The sequence below is a fragment of the Equus przewalskii genome, chromosome 10 (assembly GCF_037783145.1).
Source record: "Equus przewalskii isolate Varuska chromosome 10, EquPr2, whole genome shotgun sequence".
Taxonomy (NCBI): domain Eukaryota; kingdom Metazoa; phylum Chordata; class Mammalia; order Perissodactyla; family Equidae; genus Equus; species Equus przewalskii.
The window spans coordinates 31,743,258-31,758,466 of record NC_091840.1 but is presented as its reverse complement, the minus strand read 5'-3'; the positions used below and the strand labels follow the sequence as shown (position 1 = coordinate 31,758,466).

At 46.8% G+C, this 15,209-nt stretch overlaps 1 protein-coding gene across 23 annotated transcripts in view; it reads right to left on the bottom strand.

Moving 5' to 3' along the window:
- MSI2 (musashi RNA binding protein 2) overlaps positions 1 to 15,209 on the bottom strand; it is a 386,410-nt gene that overhangs the window by 244,846 nt on the left and 126,355 nt on the right. For all 23 annotated transcript variants that reach the window (XR_011523121.1, XR_011523122.1, XM_070560806.1 and 20 more), the window contains exon 6: positions 10,980 to 11,072. Coding sequence is in view for 21 of the 23 variants with exons in the window: in XM_070560806.1 (XP_070416907.1) it covers positions 10,980 to 11,072 (93 nt within the window). In the remaining 2 variants the exon portion in view is untranslated. The remainder of the gene's footprint in view (positions 1 to 10,979; positions 11,073 to 15,209) is intronic.

Sequence of the window (15,209 nt, the reverse complement as noted above, 5' to 3'; positions counted from 1 at the left end):
AACTGGAAGCGTCAGGGCAGCTGGACCGAACTCGTGGTACATGCCATCAAAAATTACACAAAACTGAATCTTCATCTTTAGGCTGAAAGGATCAGGGAAAGACTCCTCAATTTGTGTTACCCCCAAGGTGGGTGGAAGAATCGAGTGATAAGCCAATCCAGAGGAGAGATGGGAAAGATAGAAGAGTTTGCGGAGTGTTAAAGTGAGTGAGCGTGTGTGTGCACGCATGTGTGTGGCAGGGTTACTGCTGGATAGGACTGGAGAGGTAACTCCAGAGGCTGAACCCCGGTCTCAGAGGATGAAAATAATAGCAGCCAATGCTTCTAACATTTCTTAAGCACTTCCTCTCTTTCTGGCAGGATGCTAAGAACTATATATGCATTAGTTCATTAAATCTTCATGAGAATCCTATGCACTAAGTACCATCCTTATCCCCATTCTACAGATAAAGAAACTGAGGTAGAAGGAAGTTAAATGATCTGCCCAAGGTTACAGATCTAATAAACAGATGAGCCGGATCTGACACCAGACAGACTGAGTATAAAAAATCCATGCCCTTATTACCAGGCAACATGCCAAACCAGGGGGTCAGCAAACCGTGGCTGAGGGCCAAATCCAGCAGCCTCCCAATTCTTGTAAATAAAGTTTTATTGGAAAACAGCCACAACCATTTTGTAAATAAGGTTTTATTAGAACGCAGCCACAACATTTCATTTTAATACTGTCTATGGCTGCTGTCATGCTACAACGGCAGAGTTGAGTGGTTGTAAGAGACCATCTGGGCCACAAAACTGAAACAGTTATTATCCAGCCCTTTACAGAAAAAGTATGCCAACCCCTACGCTAAACAGTAGTGATTTCTCAGCATTTCTACCCAAGTACTCCCGATGGTCGAGTAAATCACAGGACAGCCCAGAATGACTGAAGATAGAGGCCAATGCAGCCAGCAGCTATCCTGAAATGTCTCCAAATCATATGGTTTTGGAAAACAATTACACCAATTTTGTATTCTATGCCATAATATTTGTTCTAATATAATGTTTTAAACCAACAACCACAAAGTCAAAGTCAGCTTCCCGGAAGATGTGCACGGTAACCCTGTCGTGCTGCACAGTGCTGGCCATGGCACCCCAGACGCCTGAGGGAGGCGGTCCTGGGACTTCTCACCAGGGGGTCAGCACCTGCACCTTGGCCCCACTGCTGCCTGGCGGAGGTGTCCCGGGCAAGTCATTTACGCTCTTCTAGCCTTCTTTTCCTACCTGTAAAATAAGGACAATCCTCCCACCTAATAGAACTGTTGGGACAACTATAAGTCAAGAGACACATGAAAACTCCAGGCAACGAGAATCTCTAGATCGGAACATAGATGCAAACTTAGCTGGAATGGAGAAATACGACTTCAATAAATCTTCCTCTTTCCTATTAAAACACATCCATCATTAAGGAAATGGGGGTGGTCTTTTTAAAAGACAAAAATCAAAAATACTTTTTTCCATATCAGGGGACTGGCATACTCTCTTCTTTTTTCTTTTCTTTTTTCTTTTTTTTTTTTTTTTGAGGAAGATTAGCCCTGAGCTAACATCTGCTGTCCAATCTTCCTCTTTTTGCTGAGGAAGACTGGCCCTGAGCTAACATCCGTGCCCATCTTTCTCTACTTTATATGTGGGACGCCTACCACAACATGGATTGCCAAGCAGGGCCATGTCTGCACCCAGGATCCGAACCAGCAAACCTCCGGCCGCCGAAGCGGAACGTGCGCACTTAACCGGTGCGCCACCAGGCTGGCCCCTGGTGTACTCTCCTGCAAATCACTGGAGCACTTATCTGCCTGGTACTTGCCCCACCCCCTCTGCCATTCCCTGAGAAAGCTGGGAACCAGATCAGGAAAGCTGCCTCTCATCATCATCCCCTGCTCTTATTTACATTTCCTGAAGTAGAAAGCACCTTAAACTGTTTTTTTTTTTTTCAAACACCAACAACACTGTACAAACAATAAGCTAGTCTTGGAAATACTGACCTCTGCCGCCAATTATAAAAGGCCGTTAGCGACCTCAACAACCCAAAATCTCTAATTTACAACTAATCCGATTCCACAAATTACATCTTCTACTACAGACCACCTAAAACCGACTTCCTGTAAACAAACCACTCTGCTGGGTTTTTTAATCTAATTAAATCCTTATTTTGCTCTTTAACTACAAGAAACTCACTTTTCGCTACCCAGTGCAGAAATTTTTATTTTCAAGAGACGTGGAAATAATCTCCAAGCAGGCGCCCGAAAGGGAGCCCGAAAGAGTCCTACACCCCAAGTCAACGATGAGCTGCCTCTGACCCCAGGACTGCGGGTCCGTCTGCCCTGCCTTCCACAGGCTGCCTGCTTGTTTTGACACTTACCGGCCTGTGTGTACGCAGCTGCTGCGCTGGTTCCTGCCCCCAGTGGCTGAGTTAAATCAGGAAGGCAGACTGTACATAGGCATGAAGCTAAGTGTTCTGGAACACATAGGAAGGGATATTTAAACCTGCCTGGAGGTGGTCAAGGAAGGTTTCAACCCTTTTAGAGCTTCAAGGCCAAGCGTCTTGACTTTTCCCACCTCCCGTTTATTCAGGGTGACCAACTCCTTCTTGTTTGCAAGTCCCGAGTTCCTGGATACCCTTTAGTCCTAGGCCAACCAGGACAGCTGGTCACCCTACCTTTATCCAGAGCCCAGCTCTTCTCCCTACCATCAGGAATGCGTCAGTAATATTTATCATGTGCCTGCTGTGTGTTGTCTTCCATCCACGTCCCGCCCCTGACCCCTTCCGGCACTTGCAACAAGTAAGCGTCAACCTTTCACAGTAATGGCCCCGCCACCCAGATTCTTCCATCCTGGAAACGTCCTGGTCACACAAACGTCCCACGAAGAACAAAGGACCGTCACCCAGGCTGCAGAAGGTATGTGGACTTGAGGCAAATCAAATCCCACTTTGCCAGGAACTCGACTCTAGGAAGACAACACGAAGTGGAGAAAAATGGAAGCGGCATATACAAATTCAATCTATCAAAATCTCCTATTTATTTTATGCAAAGTTTTCCTGGTGCTTATTAATGCCAGCTTTCCCTCTACCATTTAATCTCTGCTTCCATTTCATTCTTGGAGGCCCGTGATTATTCTAATTCAGCATTTGGATGACTTCATTTCCGCTCAAGTACACCCAGGTCAACTTGGATAGAAAAGAAAGAGGAGGAGAAGAAAAATAATCAGCTAAAAGCTATTAAATATCAGCCGTGTGCCTCATGATTGGTTTTAAAGGCAGTGGTGAGGTTAGCAACAGTCAGAATCTCAACCCTTCTGCCTCCTCCTGCATATTAACATTTTTCTGGGGCTCTCACTCTTATGGCTCCGAATGTAAATAACGCGCCAAGTGGCAGCCCACTTTTAGCTAATTCACAAACACCAAGTCTGAATACACAGAGCTGTAAAAATTTAGAGGGTGGTAACTTGACAAATCCGGCCATTCTACAGAAAGACTAATTCTCAGAGGACAAAAGAAGAAGAAAAAGAAAGAAAAAAGAAAAGCATACACGACCCATGGAATGGGGTATCCTATTGATGGGGTGGGGGGCGGGCAGGCAGGAATCTCCATATCAATGTTCACTCCACAAAACAATGGAATTCGATTTCCATGCCAAGGCTAAATGAACTGAGCTTTCTCTTCCATAAGAACCACTCCTTGCACCCACTGGCACAAGCTTGAACCATGATTTCTCAGACACTCTCAGTTCCCACTGAAGTATGTCCAGGGGGAGAAAGGCTTTCTTTCTCATGCTAACAACTCCATTGTAAGTGACGGCTTCAGAGGTTGCCAGGAGGGCTCTGGGAAGGTGAGCTGGTGGAAGTGCTGTTAACACCCCTTTCTCCCCCACTCCTCGCCAGGCTCATTAACTCCTTCACGCCCAAGGGCTCCTTGCCTCTGTCTTCTTGGCCCCCTAGAAAAATTAAAGAAAGCTAAACCATACTGGGAAACACAGTTTAACAGCAAAGCCAGAAGCCGGGGCCTTGCTCCTCTACCTACTCTGCATACAAACATGGCATCTGATTAGCATAAGCTCAAAGTTTTCCCATTTTGCTACTCAGACAGCATCCTATTTTTCTATTGGTATTTTTTAAAAACACTGTTAACAGAGCAATAATAATGTCTGATGCATTTGCCTAACAAAAGCTGGCTATATTTTATACACTACAAGGGAAATGGGGAGTTTTCCTAGAAACCCACTAATCTATTTCATGAGCTCTTTTTAAGTGGAAAAAAAAAGAGGCTTTAGAAGAAGCGAGGTTGGGGTACTCAAAATCTATTTCTAACTCAACTCCCCCACGGGCTGTAGCGGAAATTGTCTATGGAGGAAAAAGTTCACCAGGAAAACACAAGGTTGTCTGGCAGGCGAGCTGACCTGCAAAGCCCACGGCTCAGATTACTGGGGGTACCTGGGGGTGCCTGCCGCCTGCCCCCGGCCTAGAAGGCTGAGGCAGCCAGACGAGGAAGGATTCCCCTGTTTGCCAACTGTGACTTTTCAGACTGAGCAGCTCTGCCAGGGGTCAGAGGGCAAATGAAGTCCCCTCCTCCATATGACACACTTCCGAAGGGAGAGAGTGACACAAACCAGACAGAGAATTAATAAAACATGAGGACAGTGTTGGTCTTGTTCTGGGCTATTACAGGAAGAAAATTTAAACACAAAAGTAGCCTTCAGCCGGGCCGGCCAGGGAGTGGAGAGCAAATGGGGTCCTTCCTGGTCTACTCTACAGTTATAATTCCAGAAGGGCTGAGGAAAATGAAGGTTTTCCAGAGCAAAGGGGAGCAGATGCACGGCCAGGGCCTGCTGACCACTTTCCAGTCACTCCACCCGTACAAACGACGTCAGAAGACACACGCCTCACGGGAGCTTCAATGCCCACAAAGGACAGACGGGACTTTTGCTTTCCAGGCCTGGTCTGAGAGAACCACACACCGCACGCAGCCCCATTTCTCTACAACGCACATTTGGAAGCCATCAAATTCTAACTCAGGATCCCAGTCCACTCTCAGGAATATGGTAACTTGCTTATTTATTTCCTCACAAATCTCTTGCCTTTCAAATGTCAAAGGCTTTATAATATTCTTATTCTACATCTTACTCTCCTCACATATACAGTATCAAAAGGAGTATCTGAGCAGCAGCTGTGGACTCCGCCATCGTACCTGACATCAAACCTGGAGCTAGAAAATAATAGGCGTCAAACACTTCCTCAGAGCGTGCTCTCCAACAATCCCCCACACGAGCAGAATAAACGAGACGATCTCATTACATTAAAAAACCAATTCTTTCTTGTTTTCATTTTTTCCCCCCCAAAAAGCTTTCAAGCAACATTCTCTGTAGCTCAAGTTAACTTTTATAGGCCCACACACAACCCCAATCCAACAAAGGGACTCGAAAGACCCTTTTCACCTCATTTCCACGGGGCTCCCCTTTGATGAGACCTAAAGAGCCATAACTTTCCAAACCGCTTCCTTTAAGCCCTTTTCTTCCCACCCGCCACAATGAGGGGCTGGCCCAGGAAGGGGTTAAGGCCCTCATGTCGAACCACAAACTCGGGCACTGGCCCAGAAGGGACATGGGAACCAGGGCAGGCGAGTGATAAAGGCCGGATTGTAGCAGCCCACTGAATTGGAAATGACTTGTAGGCCTAATGAAACAGAACTTTGGCAGTAAAACAGAATGAAAGGAATGAGACAATAAAAGGCTGGAACAAAGGGTGCAGAGTCGTTTCAGCTTAGCAAAATAAGCTCACTTTGTTGTTGGGGAAAGCCAAAGCCGATTAGGATAAACCAATGACTAAGCGTAAGTCTTCCAAACTAATTACACAGTTCACCATGTGAAGTATAATTGGGAGCCTCCAGATGCGGGCTGCTCTGCCTTCACAGGAGTTATATAAAGTGAGAATTACCTAGCGAGCTCGGCACCGAGCAGCCCTATCATCGAGGTGAACAGCTGAAAGGTGCCGAACTGCTCCATCCGGGACGAAGTCGAGAATTCATTAAGTTTAAAGGCCTCTTTTTGATCTCCGAAATCCTATAAGTGAGAATTTAAGAAACCAGTACTTGAAGGAGGGGCCTAAAGGGGAGAAGAAGGAAACCCATGCACAGGGAGGTTCTTTGATCCCAGTGCTTTTTAATTACCAAGTGGGGCCCTTCCGGACGGCTACACAGGGAGAACGTGGAGAACAGGTCGATTGATTGTCTGGGTCTGTACGTGCATATCTAGAGCATCCTTTACGTGCCATTTTCTGGAACGGTCTATATACATCATTCCTGTAGTATGAAATTGCGAGCATAGATAACGTCCACTAGGAAACCTGAAGCAGTAAAATAAATGACCGTAGATCAACATTCTTGACAAATGAACAAAACCTGCTCCCTCTGAGTATGGGGCTGCTCAGTGGTAAAGTGGCAGATGAGGTTCTACAAACACTGAGAAGAGGCGAGGGCTAGATTTTGCAAAAATGAGTGACTCTCTGGGCTCTACGCAACAGAGGCTATGCAATCTTGGACAACGTACTGGCCTTTCTCAACATCACTTTCATCACCTACGTAAAAGATATTACGACGACCTCGCTTGACATCCTTAAGAATCAAGTTTTTAAATGCATTAAAAAGCTTAGCACAAAGCACACGTTCCTCTAATTCAGAAACATCAACACACAGTAAAAGAATCTTTAGTAAAATCTGAACTTCACAAATTCTGAGTCTTCATTAATTTAGATCCAGCACATGTTAATAGGGAATCGGAAATACTCTATGGTTTTTCTGGATCTTACTCATAGGATGAAGATTCCAGTCTATAAATAGCAGCTTTTTGCAAATAGAGAATCCTTTCACTGTCTCTGTATCTTGAAGTCCAGAAATGAACTCTATCATGGTTATGACAGTTTTGCTTATTATATCATGCTCATTACTACTGATAATATCTTGTTTTGGTTACAGTTCATAGATATCTTAGATATCTATCTATTTATCCACGTATGTATGTTTATTTAAACACTTCCCAAATTACTGAATTTTCAAGCTTGAAACCAACCTTAGGAATAATCTAGTCCAGGGTGGTAAACTACAGCCCACAGGCCAAATGTGGCCCACCAATTGTATTTGTAAATAAAGTTTTATTAGAACACAACCACACTCAATTGTTTGCATGTTAGCTATAGCTGCTTTCTCCATACAACAGCAGAAGTTGAGTAGTTGTGACAGAAACCATATGCCCTGCAGAGCCAAAAATATTTACTAACTGATCCTTTATGACTTTTCCAACACCTTCCCTCAGATGAGAAACTGAGGCCAGGAAAAAAAAAAGGTCTGTTAAGGTGTCACAGTGGGGTCACTGCACAGTCAGGCCCAGCATGAGGGCCTGGAACACCTTCTAGCTTACCTTTCTCCAATGACAGCAGCAAAACAGCTACTTAGAGACTGAGGACAGCCATGCAAGGTAGCAGAGTCTTTATGCCAATGGCCACACTTCATGATCTCCTCTTAAATATAAACAAGTAACGACATCCCTAACCTGGCGGGGAGTAGGTAACTCTTCCGGGAGGAAAGTAGGAGAAAAGCACAAAAGGGTTTACAAGCCTCCAATTTGAGTTATTTAAAGCTCTCGGTGTGTCATTCTGCACCCACTCCACTTACAGTAATGACATATTGAGACTCCCTTCGCTCAGCCCCATGATAGCAGTCCTACCCATCTTGACTGCCACCTGAAATAAACAGTTAAACAGCTGCCACCTCAGGCAAGACAGGAAGAGGGAGAGGAGAGAGGAATGACAGCCAGGGAAACCTAAACAGAGGGTGGCAAACTCTGAATAGAGGCCATGGAAGAATGGAAAGTTCTAGACTCGGAGGAAGAGGAAGTCGTGTGTGAATTCTGGCTATCATACTGCCTTACTTAGGTGACCTTTACTAAGACCTAACCTCCCTGACCCTCACTGTCCACCTTTGTCAAATGGGCTCTATGAGACTGAAACTCACGGTGCAGATGAAATGAGGTAGTGCCTGTCCAGGTTCCCAGCACTGTCCCTGGGCACACGGAGGGGCACAATGTTTTCCTCTCCTTTGCATCCCCCACACCCTAAGTCCATCCTGTGGGTGGACTAGCAGTTGGAACAGGACCCAGAGTTCAGGTTCTGTTACCAGACAAGCCTGCAGGGGAAACCTGCATCCAGCTCTAACCTTCAGGAGGCTGTGACCTTGAGTCTAGGGTTCAATGCCACCGACACTCCATTTAACAATCTACAAAATGGGTCATTCCCCCACCACCCTCCCAGAGAAGAATTAAATGGATAATATCAGTTAATGACCTGGCCCAGTATCCAACACTTAGTACACACTCACTAAATAATAAAATTATACCTCACTAACTTGCGGTTTACCAACTGAAAATAGCCCCAAGCAACTTAACACAGTCAGGAATGCGTCCACGTGCGTGAACAGACTTCGTATAAATATACGTGTGTGTGTTTGCGTGCGTGCGTGTGAGTGTGCGTGTGTGTGTTCTGTTTCCTTCAACTAGAATATAAACTACCGAAGGGGAGACTCAGTTTGTCTGTTACCTCCTTCCACAGCCACTAGATTTACTCATTGCCTCTAAGGTCCAGCAGCAGAGTCTCCCCTCCTTTGACCATTCTGGATTCAAATGAATGATACCAGAAACCTGAGAGGTAGCAGGCCCTGCCCAAGGGGGCACAAATGTAGCCCTAGCCACCAGCCAGAGGATGCATAAGGTATTCTGAAGACAGACGCAAAGCGTATGTATGAAACAAGCTACTAAAACATGAGCAGACGGAGTGTCCTGGTTCTGATACAATCCAAAGCCTCCTTAGTCCTTTAATAAAGCACTTGATAAGTTTACGCATCCTGCTGGAATCCACAAATGTTACTGCCAAATTAACTGAGTGGCTTCAGACCCGGAGAGGGCCATGCCAGGGAAGACGGTCTGTGACAGCCTCTCACACAAGAGGACAGCTGTTCTCAGGGCAGCAATGGTCCCCGCCATGGGCTCAGCCACAGTTTGCAGAGCCTCCCACTGCTGACACGCTGGGTCACGACCAAAAGCGTTAATGAAAAATGACAGAAAGAAAGAGAGAAAGGGAGAGAGAGAGAGAGAGAAACCTAGAGTTGGGAAGGTGCAGAGATGTGGCAAGTATAAGCCTGTCTGGAATACCCTAACAGCCCATCTGGGCAGCATCAACTTCCCTGACACCCACAAATAGGCCCATGAGATTCCAAGGCAGGTTATGGCTCGAAAAAGAAGTCCCACCTCATGTTCGCAAACACTACCCCCCACGCCTCGTTTTAACAGCAGAACGGTAGCAAAGAGGGCTCCCACTCCAGAGCCTTCCATTACAAAAGCTGGACTTGTCTCATTAAATTATTTCCAATCTCTCTCCCGCACAGGGTGGGGCTGGGTGATGGACAAATCCCCCTGGGTGCTATAAATCAGCCTTGAAGAGAAGTCCTATAATGTCCATGATCGCCGACACACTCAGCTATTCTTTACAAGCAGCCAAAATGAATCAGCCCCCAACTGGCAATGCCCGCCAGTGCTGTGGGCAAGGCGTCTTTCATAACCGACCTGGATGGGCAGTTAAGTGCCATTCCGAATGCAAGGCTGGGCTGGAGGGGGCTGGCTTCTCTTTGTTGCATGGTCTCCCATCCATGCAGAAATTGATTAATACCAGGGACAGGAAAATCTCCATTTTGAGGCTAAACAGAGGTCATGGCACTCATCCCAGACAGTAGCTCACAACTGGACACACCTGGGGACAGGGTCATGGCTGCCCATGGCCTCGGGCAAACAAATAAAAGCGCAGAACTTTCAGACCAGCCAGTGGGCGGCAGTGCCTTTGTTCCACCCAGGGCAAGCATGACAGCCCTAACGGGGGAAAGGAGTGGCGGAGCTTAGAAGAGATGTGCTGTCTTCTCTGGATGTCTCAGCGCCCTCTGCCACGTCAACCCTTTGGCGGGGGCAGGGGACACAGGGACTGTGCAGAAGAAGACTGTCCTACATCTGGGCTCCTAGGACAACATTCACCACTACTCAGAGATGCAGGAAGCGGAGGTCTGGTGCAGCCACTCACCTGCCAGCCTCCCGAGACACAGGAGCCAGCGAAGGGGTACCACACAAATCCAGTAAGGGTCAGCCCCCCAGAAGCTGCCCTGTTGAAGCCCTGGGGCAACACAGCCCTATGAGGAATGCGTCACCCTCAGGAAGAATCCACTCTCCAAGGCCCTGGCTCCCCCTACCAACTAGAACGAGGCTGAGTTAAGCATAAAACCCATGGTTACAGACCCTGTCCGTCTGTCTGAGTCTGTCTGTCACAGACACAGACTCTTACACTCCATTTCCTGACTGATTTGAGGCATTCCATGTTGCTCCCAGCCTGCTCCCGCAGCAGAGCCCAGGGGAAAATTTTACTGTCTCACAGACATTCTGACAGGTACGGGCCCAGCATCTCTCCCAAGTTTCCTTGGGCATTTGACAGGGGAGGGTTCAGCTGCAAAGGGCCCCAGGGAGCCTCCTCTCTCAATGCATTTTCCAGAAAGACACAGAAGGAAGCCCAAGGCTGACTCACAGGCCTCCAGCAGCTTCTGTGGGAGCGCCTGCCCTGGGACTCATAGCCCCGCATCCCTCCTCAGCCACTACCAGTGCCAGCTCCCAGCCCAGGCCCCACGTGGCCAGCAAATGCCAGCAAAACCACACTCAAAGACCACTCTGTCTGCTCCTGCAGGCACGTGGGGCGCCGTGCCGACCGCAAGCTGGACTCTTCCGTCCTGGCTCCTGCCGAACTCTACTGAAATCTTGACAGGCAAGTTCAAGGACAAGGTTCTTGAGGACACAGTTGTGGCAAAGGCAGGGGCCACGGCAGCCACTTCTAAGGACTGATCGGGCTGCTCCAACCCCATGCACCCCTTACCTTGCCAAACTGCTCGAAATATTGCTTCACGTCTTCCACCACCGTGTTCGCAGATAATCCACCTACAAATATTTTCTTTGTTCTCGTGACCATCTGCAAGAAATGACAAGAGGAGGACATGGGTTAACCAGGTTATCTGAAGCAATGCTCGCTAAGACGCTGAAGCAAGCCACTCTCCACACGTCTCTCGGAAGGCCATTTCAGGTACAGCCGAGCTGCAAGCAGCAGCCCGTCTAGATGTCTCAGGATGCTGGAGACAGTCACTCTGCGTACCTTAGGTTTTTAGGCCACAACCTAAAAGCTGGAGTTTCATAAAAACATAGAGTGGACTTCAGAACCCCTTTGGGCATGACGACCAGCTTCATTCTGATTACCAGCAAAAAGAGAAAAGTCACATGTCAAAGCTGTTTTTAACCCGAAGGGACATGAACAAAACAGAGCTATGTGCACAAAAATCCGCTGCCCAGAAAGTACCCATGAAATTTGTCAATAAGAAACTCACATGTAATTCAAAAATATGTGTGGACTGTCTACACCAAGCTGTTCTGGGTGCTGGTATGTCTGTCAACAAGACTGACGCTGGCCTCAAATGCAAGGACCAGCCTCCAAGCTCAGTCCCCAGTCCTTCCCCTCTTGACTTCTCGGGCTTCATTTTGATTCACCCTCCAGGCAGTCAAGTCCAGCTAATCCCCAGGTCTCCACACCTTCGTCCACACAGCTGCAGGAGTGGATGCCTCGTCACCCCTACATCTCCCATGGCAAGTTGTAACCATCCTCCAAGATCCAACGTCCTTCTCCAAAATTCAAAATATCTCTCTAGTTGCCCCATCCAGAAGCTGTTTCTCCCTCTTCTGAAACCCCCTAACTCTGCACCCATCTGCCTCTCACAGAACTCACTCCTTTCCACCTGGTGCTAAACTCACAGATAATCCTGTCTTCTTTACTTCCTCCCCAGACAGCAAGCTTCTGACTCCTCGAGGCACACCCACAATGCCAAGTATAGGGCCGGGCACACAGAAGCCCACACCAGATGTTTGGTGGGTGCAAAAAGCAATGAGTGTGACCACATTGCAGAATTCCATCAGTTTCAAAGCAAAGGGTGATGGAAGCTGAATGACATAGACTGTTCAGAGCAGGGACCAAAACTCTCACATGCAGGAGGCAAAAATGAAAAAATAAGATAAATTTACTTGAAAGACTGAGTTTAGGCTATGTGAAGCTTCTTTAGGTTTTTTCTTCTAACGTCAAATAAAAAATTTAGAAACTCAGTAGGTACGGGGGGTGGTCTCATTTGGCTGCATATAATACAAGCACAGGTCTTAACACGATGGGAGGAAGCCTGTCACGATGATATGTATCAAATCATAACGTTGTACACTTTAAAATCTTACAATTTTGTCTCTCAATTATACCTCAGTAAAGATAGGGGGAAAATGTTTGATGAGAATGCACAAAGAAAGGCAAGACTGAAACCCCAAAATAAAGGGACGAGACAAACCTTGAAACATAATTTTTTAAAAACTTGCTCCACACCTTAAATTTATACAATGATGTATGTCAATTATTTTTTAATAAAACTGGAAAAAAATTCTTTAAATCAAAAGTACTTTGAAGTTCAATTGTTTTGTAATTTCGTTAGTGGATAATTGAGATATTTAAACAGTCGCAAGTGAAATAAAATTAATGAACTATTTATAAAAAATAAAAATAGGGGCCAGCCCAGTGGCACAACAGTTAAGTTCACACGTTCCACTTCTCAGTGGCCCGGGGTTCACAAGTTCAGATCCTGGGTGCGGACATGGCACCGCTTGGCACACCATGCTGTGGTAGGCATCCCACATAGAAAGTAGAGGAAGATGGGCATGGATGTTAGCTCAGGGCCAGCCTTCCTCAGCAAAAAGAGGAGGACTGGCAGTAGTTAGCTCAGGGCTAATCTTCCTCAAAAAAAAAAAAAATTAAAACAATTAAAAATAAAAATAAATTTAAAAAACTCACAATGTCACAAACATCTACCACAATTCGATGTAGGATACGTAAGTACACGTGCCATGGCTGCCTGGATCACTGTTATTGCTGAGGCTCCTGACACATCTGCTGAGAGAAAGGACCAACTGACCCCCCTCCAACAGCAGAACCGCAGCTCAGTGACACCTGGGACCAGAGCTCCAGGTCCCACCTAACCCTGAACCCTCATGAGTCTGCAAGCGTGATGGGCACGACACGGGGAAGTTCCCAGACTTCAGAGAGCTCACACTTCAGCTAGTGGCTCCCAGAGGGAACATGTGCTATGGCGGCCCACCGACTGAGCCCAAACTGGAATACCCTTGTAGTGGACTTCCTGCGCTATTTTAAGAGGACAGCATCCTCACAACTCTGCATTCATGCTGCTGGCTGTGAGAGCCATGCAGTGGTTTGCACAAGTGTTTAAAGCTGTGATTTACTGGTTTCCATCTCTTTTCAGAAGAATGGGAGATTAGATGAGATAATGTACGTGAGGACATTCTATGACGATCCCACCAGTGTCCACACCACCAAGCTCCAAGAACCACTCGTTAACTGGTGGGCATCTTACTCTGCTCCTTATTGACCATCTCCCTTCTTGTCCATTCCTTACATCTCCCTGGTGGATCAAGGTCACCTTCGCGGTGAAACTCCATCAGGCCCTCTCCAGATTTAACTCTCTCCCTACGCTCACTAATGGCCCGATTTTACTAACCTAACTTTCCTAATGTATTCATTCAACAGACACATTAAGTGCTGGGTGCTGGGGCTCACATTCTAATAGAATGTGGAATTTAATCCACCATAAAATGGAGATAGAATAATTAGCCTACCACACAAGGTTCCTATTAGGACTAAATTAAATAACACATGCCAAAGTGTCTAAGCGGGACACCAGATAGACGCTAAATAGATGGTCACTGTAACTGAATCCAAAGTCAATTACTAAATTCATCCTTCAAGCTCAGAATGACATGCGGCAGAAAGATGCCTTACACAAAGTTTGATAAATCAACTCTATTGCCCCATTCTCTTCCACTACAATTTCCAAAAACACTTTCCTGAATCGCTACATGATTTCAGTTGGGCAAAGACTCCCAATAGTTTCATTTTAGATTTTTCATTCCTTTTTCTTGCCCCAGCCAAGTAATTAAATCTCTATAAAGAAACACTAATGTGATCTACAAACATGCACTAGTGGAGTTCCCGACTTAAAGAAACTCTGGAGAGGCATTCTATGAAACGAACCCCACGGTCTCGTTTATACGTTGTTCAGAGCCAGGTGGGTGTGGAGCAGGCCCTATTTTATTCCAAACGTTCACGTGGACTCAGAGAATCAAACGACCAACGTGTCATCGTTCCAAAGAACAGAAGTCAACAGAATGTTCATTCCTAGTAACTGTTAAATGGAAAGGTCTCCCCTTCCACCCTCCAGCGTCGCCCCAAAGCCATAAACCTGCCAAGACGGAGCCCTAAAACCTGGGGCAGACACCCAGCCATAAATCTACGCAGTCCCAAAAAGGTCTTTCAAAACATTTTTTTTTTTTTTAAAGAAAGATGAGAAATTCCAGGCCCCAGACATTGCGCCGAAGTGTCAAAGTTACGAAAACATCCTCTCCAGGAACCAGCTCAGATACAGGGCTGGGTCTCACTCTTCAGCAAACACTAGAAGGAAACTGTTTAATCAAAACCTTCCAAACGTTGAAAAGGCCAGTGGGAAGATGTGAGACACCTGGTGAGCCGCTCGCCGACATCTCAGCTTCAGAGAGGGGAGCATGGCTCGGGTGACAGGTCTGCACACGGTGACCTCTCCTGCCAGGGGCGCATGGGGGAAATGGCAGTGATTCATTTGGGAATCCTGGTGGCGTTACCGCTAAAGGGACTGTGGACTGCTCGACGATTTGCCTTCTGGAGAGGGATGCAGGAGGCAGGCAGAGGATTCTAGAATAACACATTCTTCCCTCCACTTCCCTTCCATCTCCATGGCTACTGAGGATGGCAGGAAGTGGGCGGGGCTAGGATGTTGTGTCCAGGCTTGCAGGGGGACTCAGTGAAGGTCCTCCAGTTCCCATCAATACGATCAAGGTCTCTCAGTGTGCGTGTGTACATGCATGCATGTGTGCGCGTGCACACATGTGCCTGTGTGAGTGTGTGCAAGTTTGGGGTAACTCTCTATTCCCAATCCTTGAGTCTAGCTTCCATTTGCCCCAGGAACCATCCAGGACCCCC